A 19099-nucleotide genomic window follows, 5' to 3' on the forward strand; every position below is an offset into this window, starting at 1 on the left:
TCCCATCGGTTTAGTTAACATTTGCCATTAATTATACAATAAATAAACGAAAGCAAAAAATTTAGACAGTGATTTAAAAGGTTTTGAAAATTTATTAGTAGTTTACAACTCCGAAACACTTTCTCCAATTTTAGTAACTTTTTCATTACTACAACTCTGTGTTCTGCATACCGGGATTTGTTGTCTTATAAATGACTACAATTTTTAAAATAAGTTTTTCATGGAGTTCATAGACTCTCTTGGCTGTACAATGTAAAATATCCATGTACCATTTAAATGCCTGTTGGTCACCAAAACTGTTAAATAGACTAAATAAGATAAAACCTGTAATTGCTAAGTAATAAAGACCAGTTTTGGTATGTACTTACTTTGTTCTCTAGCTTCCACCACATCATGTGGTTTCCTCAGGTGATAGGAGAAGAATTTCATCTGTATTTCATTTATAACTTTATTTTGCTGACCATTTACATTTCAAATGACAACAGTTTATTGTCAGTACTATTGGAAGTACAGAAGGTAAAAAATACAATGTGTTTTATTAAATTATAACGCTGTATATATTTTTATACGATCAACTTTAGTCATACGAAAATGCACTGTGTTTCATTGCAGGTATCCTTAGGGAAGATGACCAAGGACATGTTCAAATTCATTTTGATATTCTCCATAATTTTGTTGGCTTTCGGTGCAGGTATGGACTGAGTCTTATTGCTATTTATTTCTTTATTTCATAATATTTGTAATGTAATTACATTTTTAAACATTTTTATTACAGAATTTCACAACATTTTAGTTATGTTAAGAAAAAATAAAATTCTCAGGTTTTGTGATATATGTAATGGAAACTTAACATGAGACTCCACTTGACAAAGCTAGATTAAATTAATTTGAAAATGTGTATTTCACATGGGATACCAACATTCAACAAAATACACAATCAAAACAGTAAGATAAATATCATGGCAACTCTGATATCATATGTTGTGTCACAAAGTCAACTTGGATTTGATTCAACAGAAATTTTATTGGCTTCTTCTTTCAACTCCATTGGATGTGATGATGCAAACAAGAAATTTGTGACACGTTGCCACTTTTAATAACTTTGTGATAATGTGGTGATTATAATATATATATATATATATATATATAATATATTAGTAAATAAAATTTGCATTATTGTAGTTCACATAGTGCTATAATGCAATGCAATTATATCAGCTTTACTCACCAAGATGTATTTCTGCTAATAATTTTAAAAATGATTCTTGTTGCTTTTAAATGCAAATTGTCCGTATAGACATACTCATATTAAAATTAATATTAACATTAACCTTTGTTTCCTCAGTGGATGAAATTATTTAATTTGCTCAACGTTTCGATGTACTGTACAACTCTTTTCAAGAGCCAAGAATATAGTGGAATAGATTGGTATCATTACTACCGATGTTCTTATCTCTGCAATATTATTTTTCATTCATTGTTTTCTGCCCAGGGGCAGGTCTTTCCTTGCAACCTCCATGCTGTTCGATCTTCAGATCTTCGCTTTGTAGCAGCGTAGGACCCATTTATTTTGATGCCATTAAGCGTTTGGTATCTTCTTCCCCGGATTTTCATTCCCTCGACCATTCCTTCAATGGCATCCCTTAGGATACAGTTTCTTCTCATCCACTGACCCAACAATTTTCTTCTTCTCTTCATGGTTATCTCCAGCACTGATCTATTTTCCCCAACTCTTTCTAGCACTGTTTCATTTCTTATTTTTCTGTCTATTTCACCCATTCCATTCGTCTCCATAACCACATTTCCAGAGCTTCCAGTCGCTTTTTCTCACTTCTTCTGTGTCCATCTTTCCCTATATAGAGCTACACTCCATACAAAGTATTTCGGTAGTCTTTTCCTCAGTTCATTGTTCATAGATCCCCAGAAAATATTTTAATTTCTATTGGTCTTCATTTGCCATTGCTATTCCTACTTTATTTCTTGACTGCATTTCATATCACTGCTTGTGATGTATCCAAGATATTTAAAACTGTCTACTTGTTCGATTCTCTTACCTCTGATACTCACTTTTGCCTTTCTCGGTTTTCTTCCGATCACCATTGCTTCAGTCTTATTTACTATGTATCATGAAATATTATCATGAAACAAATTATCACCATTATGCTATATGATTTACTGACTTAAATTTTACCTCAGGTTTATGCAGAATGTACCAGTACTACGACGGGATGGTGCAGCAGGACACATCCAACGGGGTGACCAAGGTGCAAGTGAGCTCGTTCGTCAGCTTCGTGCTGACCATGAAGACTCTCTTCTGGGCCCTCTTCTGCATGTCCCCCGTAGAGTCGGCAGACGTCATCGTCGAGAACCTCCCAGGGGAGAACGACAAGGAGGCCACGGTCATCAACCAGCACGCCTTCACGCAGACCGTCGGTTACATCATATACGCGGGTGAGTTCAATATTTAACTGGACATTAATATTTTTTCTTGGACAGTATCTCTTTCACGCTACTGTGAACTGCTTGAAAAGAAGTGAAGTTTAAATGCCTTTGCACATGTGCCACTGAGTTAAATATTTAACGTACCGTTATACTTTCAAACATGTAGTTAAAACACATCACAGAACTGGTTAATGAAGAAAAAAGTGGCAAGTATATTCCATTGCACACAGATACAAAATCTATGCCAGTGTGCTAAATATGAAATACCACTTTTTCAGACAGAGTTAAATATAGACCCAAGAACTGACCAGTATAATATCTTTATTTGTTATGTAGTTGCATAAGTTAAGTCATGCTACACAGGAGGTTAATTTTTCTTATGAGATGTAAAGTTGAAATCAGGCAAGTATTGATAAATAAATTCTCTCTTAGCCCAAAAACGCCTCTTTGTGCGGAAATAGGTGTATACTTAACGTTATTACGTTGTCTTCTTTCATGAAGATACAAGAATTTTATGTAAATAACGTTGCAAATGAATATGATATAGTTATTATTACTGAAACTTGGCTACATAAAGGTGTATATAGCAATGAGTTATTTACTGATAATTATAGAATTTATCGTCATGATAGGTTAGATCGGAATAGAGGTGGTGGAGTACTTATAGCAATTAAGCAAAATATTATGTCTAACAATATTATTCTAGACGATAATTTTGATGCTTTATGTATCAAAGTAAATCTAAAAAATGTAGTTTATTATATAGTTACCGTATATTTCACACCAAACAGTGGTATTGATAAATACACCGCATTTTACGATTTCTTTGAAAATAACGAAGAATTGCAAGGTAGTAAAGTAATAATTGCTGGGGATTTCAATCTCCCATTAATACTTGATTCTTCATACGAACTTCAAAAAGGGGAGGCTTGTTATAGAGTATTAGATAATTTTTTGAATTTGTACTCCTTACACTCTATTATTGATGTTTGAAATGTTAACAATAGAACAATTATTTAGTACTAACTAATGATGATAGTACCATGGTAGTAAGTATAGAGGATTTATCCCTTGTTAAATAAAAGATCTACACCATCCAGCTCTAATTATGAAATTAAATCTAAGAAAAAGAGGAAATAATACAAAAAATGAAGTGGTATTGGATTATAATTTTTGTAAGGCTAATTTCCCAAAATTGTATGAAATGATGCGCGATACAGATTGGAGTTCTCTATATAAATTAAAGGATGTGGAAACAGCTATTAATTTATTTTATGATAGAATAAACTTTGTATTTGATTCAACTATATTAAAAAGAAAATTTTACAGGAATAATAAATATCCCTGTTGGTTTACAAAAGAGATTATAGAAACATTAAAATTAAAAGAGTATTATAGGAAATGTATGAAAGACACTGGGAAATCCATGAAATGCATTGAAGAAAATAACATGTTATATAAAGAAAAATAGATAAAACAATGAAACGAAGGGCTTATTCTAGGTATGTTAAAGAAACCGAAGAAAATATTAAAATACAAAATCTTTCTGGAACTTTATACAAAATAGAAGAGGGAGATATAATTGTACTAAACAGACTATGGTTTTTGAAAATAGAAACTTAGAAACAAGTCAAAGTGTAGCAAATAGTTTTGCGTCTTTTTTCAAATCTGTATATGCGGAAGATATATAAGCTCATGATATCATGATGATGTTAAAATGAATGTATCATATTCTATCTCAAATCATATAATTTCTAATAAAGAATATCTTGATGCTGTAAAGAAATTGAAACCTAAGAGAGATAGTGGTCCTGATAAGATTCCACCTTATTTACTAAAGGCATGTGCAGAGATATTACAGAAGCCACTCTGTTTTATATACAATTTAGTTCTAAAATATCAAACTTTTCCGAATATCTGGAAAACAACTCAAGTTTGCCCAATTTTTATGTCAGGAGACAACTGTAAAATAGAAAATTATAGACCTGTAGTAATTCTCTGTGCGCCCGCCAAAATATTAGAGCAAGTATTGTACACAAGAATCTGGAATCAGAGTAAATGTTACATAAATGAAAATCAACATGGTTTCATTCCTGGAAGGTCAACAACAACAAATTTAATTAATTTTGTTCCAGATGTTCATGCAGCATTTGAAAATCTATTACCTATACATACGATCTATCTTGATTTTGCTAAGGCTTTTGATTAAATTAATCACAATATTTTATTACGCAAACTTTCAAGTTTCGGGTTGACTAGTGATTTTCTTGCTCTCATGGACTCATATCTTAATGGTCGAAAATAATATGTAACCTATAGACAATCAAAGTCGTTTGAATATATTGTGAAGTCAGGTGTACCACAAGGATCGAATCTTGGACCACTACTTTTTGTATTGTTTATAAATGATCTAACATTACAAATTGAATATTCTAAATGTCTCATGTATGCTGATGACATAAAGATTTATAAACAAATTAATAATGATGGAGACATTAGGAAACTTCAAAGAGATTTGGATATGGTGTATGAGTGGAGTATAAACAATGACCTTAATTTTAATATTAAGAAGTGTTCTTTTATGGAGTTATCAAGTAAAATAAATACCTCTAAAATCTCCTATTTTATGTGTGGAGAAGAGCTTGAAAGAATAAATTTTATTAAGGACCTAGGCATTATTATGGATCGTAATATAATGTTTAACAAACATGTATCATACATGGTAAACAATGCATTTAGATCATTAGGTTTTCTTATAAGAAATATGAGGAATCTAACTAATGTAGACAGTATTTCTCTCTTGTATAATGCATTAGTTAGAAGTAAGCTTGAATATGGTTCTAATGTTTGGTTTACATATTATAAATCCCAGGAGTTGGTAATTGAAAGAATTTAAAAACGATTTTTAAGATATTTGTATTACAAAAAGTATAACGTACCATCATATTATAATAACTTATCATACAATGACCTACTTAATGAGTTTAATTATGAAAGTCTTATTAATAGAAGGGAAATAACACAACAAATATTTCTGTACAAAACAATGACTGGCATCATAGATGACCCTACTTTTCTCCAAAAGATATGTTTCAAAGCAAAGAAATGTGGCTTAAGGCTGCGGCAATTGATGTCTTATGATATTCCTAAAACAGAAAGATTCAAGAATTCACCATTATTTAGAATGTCCTTTGCGTTCAACAAAATATCTAAATTGCAATCTAATCTTGATTTTAGTATCTCAATCAATGAGTACAAAAGAATATTAAGACAAGTGTTTACAACATAAATTATCAGATTTAGTGTTATACTTAGCAATATATCACTGCATATGAATAAAAATGACATCTGTTTTTTTTTGTCTTGTTTTGCATTGTTTTGGGTGAAGCGCTTCTAAATTGCTAATTGGGTGTTATATTAATCTATAGTATAGTTTAGTAACTTATATTACATTATATTTTGTGTATGTGTTCTACCTGTGTTATGTCTCACTGTATTATATTATGTGTTTCTTTTGTTTTTGTTTTTTTATTGGCAACCTTCTGTAAAAGGAGATAATTTCTCTGTTGAAGGAAATAAATAAATAAATAAATGTGCTCCCTCGAACAGTCCCTACCCAGAGATCCGAAAGGGGAGAGGGGTTGTAAGTTGGGTTGCCTATCGTCCGGCCAAGCTAAATCCTGGCGGGGACCGCCTTTATAACAGTGACCAGCTGTTGCCGCGTTTACCTACAAAGAAACTTGCGGTCAAACAGCCAATTAGGCCTACCGCTGCTCCCCTGTTTAGGCAACAAACGACAACATTAGAATCACTCCTCCCCGAAACAGCTAGCAGGGAAACAGGATTTTTTCAAAATAATCGTTCTGGTCTGTGAAATGGTAGCCGGGAAATAGCTTGGCTGAACCACAGATAAATGTATTGTAATGCCATGTTTATCTGTGGTAATACCTTTATCTGTGACAGAACTGTAGCATGAAATCTCGTTGACCTGAAATTTGTGAACGCTGTACCTCCCTCAAGGAAGTTGACAAATGCAAGAGACTGCCATTGAAAGAATCGTGTTTTATGCTTCTGTTGCTTACAATTTCTTCCTATCCAGAAGAATCAAAACCATTGTGAATCTATTATTGTACATTGTGGTAATAATTTTCTTACTTGATGTGTGCTCTTGGAAGGAAAAACTTAATAACGATGTAAAATGGTTTAAAATTAGTGCATGACGATGGAATGAAGTCTAGAGCTTATCTATTCCTGAAATATATACATGTTTTTAAAACCCGTTAAAAACTATCTTGCAGAAACTCAAGTTTTGTTTCAAAAAATCACAATTATTTTGTGAACTTTGCTTCTTATATTTGCATGCAAATTGGTAGGCTAATATTATTGCAGAAATTGAGAGCTACGTAGCCTCATCTAATGAAGAATGGCGTATGTTTTATAGGTATCCTCCAAACACAGGCGTACGGAGGGGGAACTGATGTGGGCTAGAGCCCCTCTCGAAATTTTAGCAAATTCATTATTTTCAAATGAAAATACATTAAGAACTCGAAAAAGCAAAAGGCCTAAATGCCACTCCCCCTTCCTTAAAATGACCTCCGAATACAAGTTTTGTCTTCGACTACAATATTAATAGAGTACCAGCGTCTCCAAATCAAAAACGCTCCTGCGCCACAAGGTGCTTTTATAAGGAGGATTTTAGTATGTTATCCAGAGCAGCTGTCACCGATTTCCAGCTTTAGACATTTTTTGTTTTACTTGAAAAGATAAAACTGTGAAAAAACTAGGCCATGTATTACAGTGCTGCAGAGACAGGATTTCGCTCGAGCGCCAAATACTTCTCACGGACGACGCAAGGTAGCGTAGGGAACCGACAGCTTCTTCGCTCGAGCAAATAACGCTCGAACAGGTAAAACGAGCGGTATAGGCTCCAAGCCTAGTAGTACACGTATAACCATAATTTGTCTGTACTAGTGGGTCTTCAAATATAGATCGTGAGATGAAAGACGCAGTAAAATTCAAACTTATGTAAACATAGTCATTATCTCCATGTTAAAATGTAGTTTAGTCTCTCATATGAAAATGAAACAGGTGATTTTGGGCTGAAACTGCCAGGACGGATATTTTACATTGTATCTACGATTATTGTCACATTAAAATGATAGGGCCTCCCCCATGGCGCAGTGGTAGCGTCATTGCCTTGTAATCAAGGGGTCCCGGGTTCGATACCCGATGGAGGTACAAGTGGTTCGGATCCCACTTTAAACTGTAGGTCCAGTCCCGATTAGCCTTACTGTGCATAAAGTGGACTTAAAACACCAACTCAAACCAAACCAAAACATTAAAATGATATTCCATTGTTAGAACGTAGCACGCTTATGAGCGCAATCTTCACAGCATGTGAAGTGAACGTGTCTCTTCAATCATTTCGCAGACAAAGCAAGAGTATTTGAGATTACTTCTCGATCATCCGATCTGCTTGTATTGTCTTTCTCATTGTCCAAAGCAATTAGTCGGTCGTGAACAATGGTTTCTCTTCAATATTGCATCCGAGTTTCACCGTTGCCTTGAACTTCCTAACATTTAACCAGCCACCTTCTTCCGTGGGGGAGGGCTTATTGATTGATGGAACGATTGATCGTAGTAAGTTCTCTTATGCGTTCGTAGGGCGTAGTGATAACATCGTCGCCATGTAATTAAGGGGTCCCGCGTTCATACCCGGTGGGGCACATAGGGTGCGGGTCCCACTTTAAACTGGAGGTCCAGTTCCGATTGGTCTATCTGTGCATAAAGTAGGACTTACAAAATCAACTATTATACATTCTTATTTGTTAACTGGGTACACAGCAAAGAACGATCTGCAACTATTCGTTTGTGTAATTACAATGCTACACTGCTCTGAATCACGAGAATTCCAAAGATATAGGGACAGAAAGAAGGTGAACTTGTATATACGTATATCCATCGATTCACGACTTCTCCACCGAAGAAATTTATTTTTTCCAGTGGTAGGGATCGAACTTACGATGGACCTGTGATTTTTACTGCAAATTCTTCTTCTTATTCTTCTTCTTTTCCATTCCCTTCTGCCATTAAGCGTCGGGCTCCATCATCCACTTCCTGTACACTTTTCGGTCCAAGGCTAGTTTTCGGACTTCCGGCATTGTTTTCCCTTTCTTCTCTCCTATATTTTCCACATACTCTTCCCATTGAACTCTTGGTCGTCCTCTTCCCCTCTTGCCTTCTGGTCTGGCCCCAGCACCTGTCTAGTCTTGCTATCCTCCTCCATTCTTGTAAGGTGTCCAAACCATTGCAGTGTCTTTCTCTCTATTGTTTCCAATAGTGTTTTTTGCTGTAACTGCTCTCTAATGGTTGTATTTCTAATTATATATCTTCTAGTCTTTCCTACTACTTTTCGTAGGTATCTTATCTCTGCTGCTTGAAATCTGCTATTCTGTTTTGGTAGTAATGTTAAGCTCTCTGTTCCATACAGCAATGTGGGAATGTAGATTATTTTGTAAATCATCATCTTCGTTTGTTCACTTATTTGCCTTATACCAATTAAAGTGTTGTTGAGTTGATAGTACACTTGGTTTGTACCCTATTATTCACTTCTTCATCCATTCTTCCATCTGACCATCTGATTTACAAATTCAGTGCCCAAATTAAATGCATAAAGGGACGCCGAAGAGTATGCGTTAAATTTGTTCGTCTTAAGACGAGAAGTGCTCTCGTGAAACGCAATGTGAGAATATATAAAAGTAGGACTAAATAATGTTTAATGTCCAATTAACACGACGTGCTAATGAAATATCAACATTATCCGTATTACCAATCATTACGTGAATGTTCCACAATAAATATAAGAAATTATACATTTAAGAATCATGAATTTACTAAGTTACAAACAGAAACTGCTCTGGAGTCAGCCTCTGGGCTCTACGCTCGGTATCCATAATGTAATTTTCACTTTGTAGAGGCCACGTTTATTGAATTAACAATATAAAACTCAGTGCTACTTGGGTAGCATGTAAAAAGATATAAAGGAAGAAATCAATTTCAATTATGTAGTAAATAGTGGGTAGGTGGAAAACATTACGATGTTTGTTTGCCATATGCCTTCCGCTTCCGTGCGCATGCGCCCCAAAGTGCAGTGGGTGACGTTGGAACTGACACCTGGCGAGAAAAGTGGCAACTTTATTGCTCGTGAGCATTTCGATTCGAACGACTTCGACGGTACAAGAAAGCGAAGGGGACAGATTCGGACACGACCAGTGTCAAGTACCTTGCGCGCTAGACCACCGTGGCGAACCCTGGCCCTTGTCACCGATTCAAATCTCGGCTAGGGTCAAAATTTGAACCAACGGTATGAACACAGTTTACATGACTTCCTTTTCTTCCTCAGCGTTCGAGATACTGTCTGTGATTGTCGTCATGAACATGCTGATTGGTGCGATGGCCAACTCCATGGCCAAAGTCGCCGAAAACGAAGACATCGAGTGGAAATACGGGCGGACGCAGGTAGGAGCATTCGGGGTCTGTCAACTTTGGGCAATGATGGGGTTCAATGCATACATAAACTTGAAAAAAAATTAAACTACGCGTATATTACTTAACAGTCCTCCTACGTGGCCGTGCGGTCTGAGCCTGTGCTTTGGGTTCCGACTGCGGGACGGCATGGGTTCGAGTCAGGTTCAGTCTCCGGGTTCTCGGCCTGTGTATAGGACCGGTGTAACCCACTATCGTGAGGAAATTGGCGAACTAGAGTGAGTAGCGTAACCTGGTCACGGATATCTCCTATAACGGCTGGGGTCTCGACGTGCTGACCCCACGTCACCGTATTACCCGAAGATCTCCACACGTCTAGGTAGGATTGTTGGAGGGAGACTGGCAGTCGGGAGATAGGCCAAAGCCCTTACGGGCTGTAGAGCCACGGTTATTATTATTATTATTATTACTTAATAATAAGTATGTGAATTATTTTCCTGTAGTTTACGGTTATTACAAGCATAAGAAAACAATTTTTTGTTGTGACGTTTCAGGAGAACGTTCATTGCAGAAGAACACGAATAAATTAAATAATGAAAATGGTAACATAGATCCAGTATGGAGTTTTCTTTTTCACAAATGGAGTAAGCCACCATCTTTAAAATTTAATGTAACAGAAAACATCAAGAGACTTTGTGAAAACAATGATGACTTTGAATTACCTGATGATATTTGGGATTCATAATTTTAAATAAAAAATAATGTGATGAACATTTTCTTATCTGAAATAAAAATAAAACAGACTGCTTCTTTTCACAGTTAGGTTGCTATATTACAACAATGTAACATTGACAACATCCATTATATAACGGATTATTTTTGTTTAAAAAATTTGCTAACCATTGTTATAACTGTATCTTTAGTCAAAATGAAAATAAATGTCTGATGAAGGGAGCGTGTGTTCTCCTGAAACGTCACAACGAAAAACTGTTTTCTTATGCTTGTAATAACCGTAAACTACAGGAAAATAATTCTACAATGCAAGCAATGCGTACATACAAGAAAAACCAATAAGTATGTGTGCATGAAGAAAATAGGTATCTTAATATTACTAACTGTAGTTAATTATTTAGCATTTTAGTGTAGTGAGACAATATTGCAATTCGAGCCTAGAATGAACAATGCCTTCTTAAAAATAAAGCCTCTGAAGATACTTCTTTACATGCAACGTCATCATTGGAGGCAGTGGCGGCGATTGGGTTCCAAAATTGGGGGGGCGCAAGGACTAAGGTTTTGCATAGTGCGGGGACAAAAGTGGCAAAAAGTGGAGGCGTATATGCAAATTTTACGTTTAATTATTGTGTCGACATTACAAACAAGTACGCTATGTCCAACGTGGATACGGGCAGCACGGTGCGTGCGGGGCGATGCGAGCAACGCGATACGACATCCGATCAAACCTGTAGTCAGAAATGAGCCCGTCCTACGTAGACACGTGACGCGTGCGATTCGTCCGCTCGCAACGCACGCAACGTTTGATTTTCAAACAGGTTTGTTTTGTATCGCATTTGCTGTCCGGTGGCCAGTCGCCAAGAAAGATGGAAGGGCTTATTGCAGAAGTGCAAACAAGAAATATGTTGTGGGATAAAATAAACCCTCGTTACAAGATCGTTTAATTGTTGATAAGGAGTGGGATTCCGTAGCTGAGAGTACAGGAATTAATGATAACAAGCACCATCCAATTTTTTCACAATATAGTCAAAGGTGTTTATTGTCATTCTTGTGTACTGATGAAATGCATTTTCATCTGCTCGTAGCTGCGGATACAGATGATGAGATACGACAACCTATTCCTGAAGATTGTGTGCGTCTTTTGTCTGTGACGTTTCTTGTGTTCCTTCAATATTTTCATTTTAATTACACTACTTTCCATTAATAGCACGGAGCGCACCGAACTGGAAGCCATGTTAGTCGCAACTGCTCAACACAATCGCACGCAGTAACGTTGGACACTCCCTGCGTTCACGCACATATCTGCGGTGCGGCGCTCGCATCACACCGCACGCACCGCGCTGCCCGTATCCACGTTGGACGTAGCGTAAGTTTAACAGTAAGCGTATGATCCCATTGGATCCGGTTTCGGCGTACACGGCAGAAAACTGTGGAACAAACAACATAGACTTTACCACATTTTATCAGGGTAACAGTATACAAATAGAACGATTTTCTAACCCTTTGCCCAATGACTTACATGTACAAAAAATGAAAAAAAATAATTAAAAAAACACCCCTGTTATTTACTCATTTTGGGAAATGCCCAAATTTTATTCGACTCATATTTGTGTTTGTGATGCTGGTATCATACAGTGATCAACGACCCACCAATGATGATGTTGCAGGGTAAGCAGGATCTCTGCACTGGCCTTGTGAGTAAGAAGGCGTTGGGAACACATTTTCAACTTGAGAGGAGACTAGAAGAGGAAAGTGTCAACCAACATCTAACTTTCCAACTGCTAACGTTGTGAACAACACATACAATTTAATACGCAGTTCTTTCCTTTCCTTGCAGGTGTATATCAACTACATGTCTCAGTCGAAGCTTCCGCCGCCATTCAACCTCCTCCCCACTGGTTCGGGATTCGCGTACCTCTTCAAGTGGTGCAACATCTACGCCAAGAAGCCTCAAGGAATGACGGCAAAGTTCAGCTTTGCCCGTTGCTGCTACGTGGTAAGCATTACGAGACCACATAAAAGTCACGCAACTCCAACTTTCATCCCTTATAACTAGAGCCCGGATATTGCAAATGCCAATTTTGTTCCTGTGTTCTGATTCGTATGCTTTTAATACAGAATTATGTTCCAGTGCAAATCAATCATTATACGGAAAATATATCGTGCCTATAATTGCCTATTGCGATTGTTGGTGCGTATTTGCGTTATTAGTACCTATAAGTGTCTAAAGTGTTTCAAGAGAGACAAAATAAAATGTCAACTGCGAAAAATGTGTTTTGTGCACTTTCTTGTTGAGGTTTCCTCCAGTTCCCCTAGAGCTTACCAATAAATTATTGAATAAACATGAGGGAAAAAAAAGGGTGATCCCCCCTGACGTCATCTTCAGTTGATCGATTGGTTGATTTTAATTCGCTTTTCTTTCAATTTTGGCTAATCGCGAAGATGAGGAAGAGGGATGAAGTCATGAAATGAAATGAACGATATTTCCATTAAGTCAAAATTATACAAAATCCTCTGTATACATTATGAAATTACGGCAGTTATTCTTATGGAAGTGTTTAATTTTGGATGGGAGAATATGAATTTGAAGCCTCTCATTGTTCACAACATTGAAAATAGAATGCCTATTACTTTTTTTATTATTATTAGTGCCTATTGTCGTGCCAATTTTCTACCTTTTAAGTGTCGCCTTTTGCCTTTTTAGTGCCTAGAAATCCGTTGCCGTTTTCTGATGCCTCGTCCAATGAAATGTTTTAAAATATCACTTTTAAATTACTTTATCCTCCATACATGAAATGGCTGAAGTTGGAATCAATATTTTTGTAGAATTCTAACTTCAGGAAAGACAAAGCGGGTCACAATTTTAAGTTTTGTTTCTTTGAGTTTGTTTCTAAGTCCACTTTATTAACTGAAAGACTAATTAGGAATGCACATAGAGTTTAAAGTTGGATCCAAACCACTATATGCTTCCATCGGGTATCGAACTCGGAAGAACTTGGTTACAAGCCGACGACGCTACCACTACGCCATCAGGGCGTAAACAAATCCAATGCAAAATCTTGCCTAACTATTTCATCAAGGTGAAATAGTTAGGCAAGACCTGGCATCCAATTTGAACAGACAAGAGACGACCGATTTGAGCCTTTCCGCCGTTCTGTCTAGTCTTCTTGATCCTTGATTTCAAGTGTAGATGTAACACCTTGTGGTAGAAATAGACGACTGTAATGTGTTCTTTTCAGGAGACAGAGGGAATAGACGAAAATGACAAGCAGTTTAGCCGATTGATGAGCGACCTGACCCAGCGCTATTTTCGCGAAAAGGCGCAGAATGGAGAAGGTGCTACCGACCTTGAAGCCATCAAACGCGAACTGAGCGTGCTGAGGTCCTCACTCAAGTAAAGGAACTTGTCTAGCATATCCAATCTGACGGACGAGAAAGTTCCTGGTACTGCATTATACCATGGCATAGGTTTTCTTTTGGAAACTTTTCATGTGATTATTTCTTTATGAACAATGTGCAAAACTTTTTTTAAGTATATTTTCTTGCGTTTATCTGCAAATATTTAATACAAATAAAGATATACGTGTGAGGTTTCTGTAACATGGTGTTTCTTTCCAGATACCTAAAACCCTAGTACAGTCATCGACAGTAAAAATGGGACACCTAGGTCTTGAAATGCTCGCTTTCCTGCAAGGCGTTGTGTGTGTTGCCTACGGCGATTGGTGGATTTTAATAGCAAATCTTCAGTGCCAACTTCTACCACCGCCTTAGAGTTAGGCAACACACTTAAACCTTGTAGGGAAGCGAGCATTTCAGGATCTAGGTGTCCCATTTTTATTGACGGTGACTGTACATAATGTTAATTGATATACAGGGTGTTCATAAAGTCCCGGTACCATTACAAATGTAATGTACATTGTAATGGTACCGGGACTTTATGAACACCCTGAATTTTTTATACTACGGGTACACCAGCACACAGGTTATTTTTGTCCTTCACAATACAAGGATTAGCCCCTTTACTAAAACAAAAAAGAGGGCAGGCACCCAACAAGAAAATAAAATATATCCATTAAAACTACCTTACTCAATTTTTTATTGTCATTTATTCATTACTTTACAAGAACTAAAACTTTACTATTTCCGAGGATAAAGTCTCCTTACCTATTAAAAACTGAGACTGTAAACGGGCAGTCAACACACAAGGACAAACACAGGACAACAAGACTCCACAGAGGATTATCCTGGTCATGGATCCAGGCGCTAGTGCCTCGTTGGCCTGCAAGAAGCAGTTTCTGGGGTGGAGTATACTACGAGGAAGTGGGGTTGACATTTCGTCGCCTCACCAGAAGGTCACCACTAATATATAAAATATACTTCTGGTACAACTTTTCTATTTTTAGATTAGTCTCAATTTTAGACGATACCGAGGCTTGTTTTGTCTCGGTAGAGTGGGATCCATAAGTATTACCACGTAAATTGTTCACCGCCATGCTTATTCTCTTTGATTTACGCAGTGAAAGCTTCAAGAATTGAAACAAAACTCCGCACAAGCAGCAAAATACGTAAAAATTCCTCGAGAACACATAGGTTGCGAGGAACAATTAATGAAAATTGTCATGGACAATTTGCCGAGCAATATTTATGCATCCCACTGTACAATATAAAAGCGGTACTGAAAAAAAAAAACATTTCGTGAATTCATGTCTTATCAAAACGTTTCTTATATTTTTGTTCGTTATCCATTACAACGGGTATCCTGGCATGCTATGCAAATACGCTTATCTGCTGCGGGAGGTTGGTTAACTGGCTGCAAGGCGAAGATGACCGATTCAAATTTCACGTACCTCACAGCGACGTCATTTCTCGTCAACCAGTACAGTCACGGACAGTTCTGGCTTGTAACGACCCTATTGACGAAGCACTGAAGCAAGCCATCCATGTCTGACCACCAAGCGCCTTGTGACTAGACAACCCAACCAGCATTGCAATTCTGCGGCTTGTATACCAGTCACGGGTATACATTTCTGTAAATTGAGTAGTGATGCCAAAGAGAAATACGAGATGAAGATTGTCGAGAACACGAGACATTACGATCGACATGGAATAATACTCGATTCACGTTACGTTCCATTATTTAATGTTGTTTGGGAACGAACCTGACGGACTGGGTTTATATTTTCACTCCTTGCATTACAGTAAATTCCATATTTTACAATTATATTAATGCTTTGAACATAAATAATGCCCAGAAAAACATCGAACACACGTTCACACCATTGTTCTCACACACATGCACGTGAAAACACGCACACAAAGCTAAGTTTTAACTTCCAAGTGAATGTCCAAGTAACAGTAAATGGAGAAGCACGATGTGCGAAACATGGGATTTTTCACAGAAAGAATGCGTCTATTTGTGACATACGTGGTTTCTATTAATAGACAATGAAACAATTATGAGAGAAATTAATATACATTTTCGTCTTCAGGTGCTGAGGAAGGAAACAGACTGACTGGAAAAAAAGAGAACATGGTGTCATTGATAGAGTGTTGGTTAGCGTACAGAGCTTTCGTCAGTGAGGTCTAGGTTCGATTCCCACCAAGGACAATTTTTTTATTCTTTTCTATTAGTGAAGAAGTATGTAATCTTGTTTTCTAGGCATTTTGACGAAAGGATACGCATCAAATTTGTTCGTTTAATCTGTATTTTCATTCTTCTAATAAGTTCTCTATCGCAATGATATATAGAGATTCTCTATCTAGGCGATGGATATCTTCTCAATGGTTACGTAGCTACGATTCTCCGGTCCCTTCCACCCACTTGTCTTATTTATTTACTTCATTTCATATCTAACGAAAACACACAGATATAGTTAGAACAAGAAACACACCTCGCGTCGAAGGTTCCAGACTAGAGTTCTCGCTTTTTTTTTTTGCGAGGGTGATTATTCTTGTGTGTCTGTTTATCATCTTTGTCAAAAGAATATTCCTCATTATTGCCGTGATTAACCTAGGGAGAGACCAAAGCGACTGAAATAACAAAAGTACAGAAAATGCAAGACACATCTGCCTAGGCATGTTATACCTTGGGAATTAGCAATCTGAAAATTAACTTGCGTTTCAGTCGACTACTTGCGAAAGAGTTTCGCGTTGTTTCGTTTGGAGTGTTGGTTATCGTGTCGGACTAGCATGCGGGCAACCCGAGTTCGAGCCCAGCGGAAGGAAAGTTTTTTTTTTTGTCTAATTTCATCCAATCTTATTTATAAAACTGAGGTTTCTGCAAAAACCTTTTGAATTGCATGCCACTTCGTATGTTGGTAATCTGAAAGCAGTAAAGATGAAAATTTGATGTTCCCAAGCGACGATGTTTTTGTGTATGTGTTGAAAAAATGCAGTTATTTATTAGCGAAAAGCATGCAGCCACGTGATCATTGAGAACGCTTCCTAGTTGTCAGTGCTAATATGGCAGTAGCTACAGTCTGTCAACACACACCAACTTTCACGTTTCCCGTAAAATGATTACCTTTCCACGTTTCAAAATGAGTGCTGTCTAAAGCAATACTTTGATACTTGCGTTTGCATGTTCGAATCTAAAGTAATACGAAACTTTTTTCCCAACAAATGACATTGAAACCATTAATAACTGTTTGCAATGTGATACTGATATCATATATGGAAAGAATAAAAATGGAGAATTTCGCTTAATACAACTTATAAATAGGGAGCGGAAGTTGATGAAATGTCATCTTTTTTCTGACATCTCGGACACGATGCCCATTAAATATACACAATATTACACTTCATCTAGAACCCAAAAAAGGTAATTTTAAAGTGCATTATTTTGCATTTGTTGCCATTTGTCAGGTTTTAAGTCATTTTCCCGGATTTTCGGCATTTACCCGTCATTTTTTGCAATATTCGGTATATTGTTTCATCATATTTTGTCACTTCTTTAATTTTGGTAATATTCTTGAATCTTTTCACCAAGGTATATATATATCTCGCAGGATTGCAATTTACGAGCAAAAGAAATGCTGAACTGGTGACAGTCTTTGTTGTGTCGGGGGAAACCACCAGGTGCCCGTCTGGGGCAAACTCAGATTTAAGATCAGATAAGGAGAGGCTTGAAATACCATAGCTAGACCCCGTTTGCACTGAAAATCCTCGTTTCATATTTTAATTGAATGTGCATGTGCTATCATTTGGTGCCCTTTTTTTTAAAGCAAGATTGCATTTTGTTTAATTTCATTTTCATTTCAATTTTTAAACTGAAACTAACAAATTTAATGGTCATTTTTTGCATTTTACGTCATATTCTCCCCATTTTTTAGGATATTCTATAGGTCATATACCTACATTTTTTTAGGTCATCAACTTCCGCTCCCTACTTATAAATATATTAAATTATGTGGATACCTGATGTGAAACGTACGATGCACGATCAGAGAGCCTGAATGTTGCATTGAAAACTGCAGAGAACAATGACTGACTTATGAACAGTGAAAGGTTTCTCCATGCTCCGATGGGATTTTATTTATAACTATAAATAAACAAGGGAGAAGGACACAGGTTGGTATGATGAACTAAATTGTAATCTAAAAGTTTTAATTGAAGAAACAAAACACGTTCGCGGTTAAAAATAGGGCATTCAATTTCAGGCACATTACACTAACTGAAAGAGTATTTTCAAAATTAATAATATTTGGATAACCGGCAAATCCAAACTTGATGTTAACCACGTAATGCACTTGATAATCAAAGAAACATAATTTTTCTTGAGCATGCCCTTTATTTTGTGTCTTGATTGTTGAAATAATACGTTGAAACGAACAGTACTATGTTTTAGAGTGTGTTTAGAATCTCTTGTGTACTGCATGTAAATACAGAAGTCATTTTAAATTAATAAAATGTTATGCCTTGGCGAAAAGTATACATTTCTTTCGAGAAAATGATCCAGAAATACATATAATACTATTCACAAGAAATTATCGTAATCGTTTGGAAAACAAAATTCAACAATTCGCACAGCAAATAAAATAAGAATGTTTGCAATAAATAAATTGAAATATATAGTCGCTCGAGTTAAGAAAAAATTTGGAGACAATCAAACGGGAATCGAACCCAGTATCTCCTGCGTGTCAAACTAACACGCTACCAACCCACCACCTGGTCTTCTATCAGTCGGACAATCTAATCGTCTTATGAGTAAAGCTTGCTAAGTTTCTAATCTTTGAAGCACTTGTAATTATTGTTGTGTGTCACGGAATTATGTTTACTGCAACATTTGAGCACACAATCCAAACATACGTAAATTTTATACACAGAAAACATGGGTTTTCTGCGCATAATTACGGAGCATGCGCTCTGTCAAGGACTAGAAGGAACATCGCAAAAGTTACTGAAGCTTGTCTTCGGTGCTGACAGTTGGCCCAAGAGTCAC

General features: G+C 36.7%; 1 protein-coding gene across 1 annotated transcript in view; it reads left to right on the forward strand.

Moving 5' to 3' along the window:
* LOC145977910 (short transient receptor potential channel 4-like) overlaps nucleotides 1-14250 on the forward strand; it is a 60302-nt gene extending 46052 nt beyond the window's left edge. The window contains exons 9-13 of the mRNA XM_083110217.1: nucleotides 613-691; nucleotides 2197-2451; nucleotides 9845-9960; nucleotides 12497-12655; nucleotides 13899-14250. Coding sequence (XP_082966343.1) covers nucleotides 613-691; nucleotides 2197-2451; nucleotides 9845-9960; nucleotides 12497-12655; nucleotides 13899-14057 — 768 coding nt within the window. The 3' untranslated portion in view covers nucleotides 14058-14250. The remainder of the gene's footprint in view (nucleotides 1-612; nucleotides 692-2196; nucleotides 2452-9844; nucleotides 9961-12496; nucleotides 12656-13898) is intronic.
* Nucleotides 14251-19099: the final 4849 nt, after the last annotated feature.

The sequence above is a fragment of the Lepisma saccharinum genome, chromosome 24, assembly GCF_977018435.1.
Source record: "Lepisma saccharinum chromosome 24, izLepSacc3.1, whole genome shotgun sequence".
Taxonomy (NCBI): Eukaryota; Metazoa; Arthropoda; class Insecta; order Zygentoma; family Lepismatidae; genus Lepisma; species Lepisma saccharinum.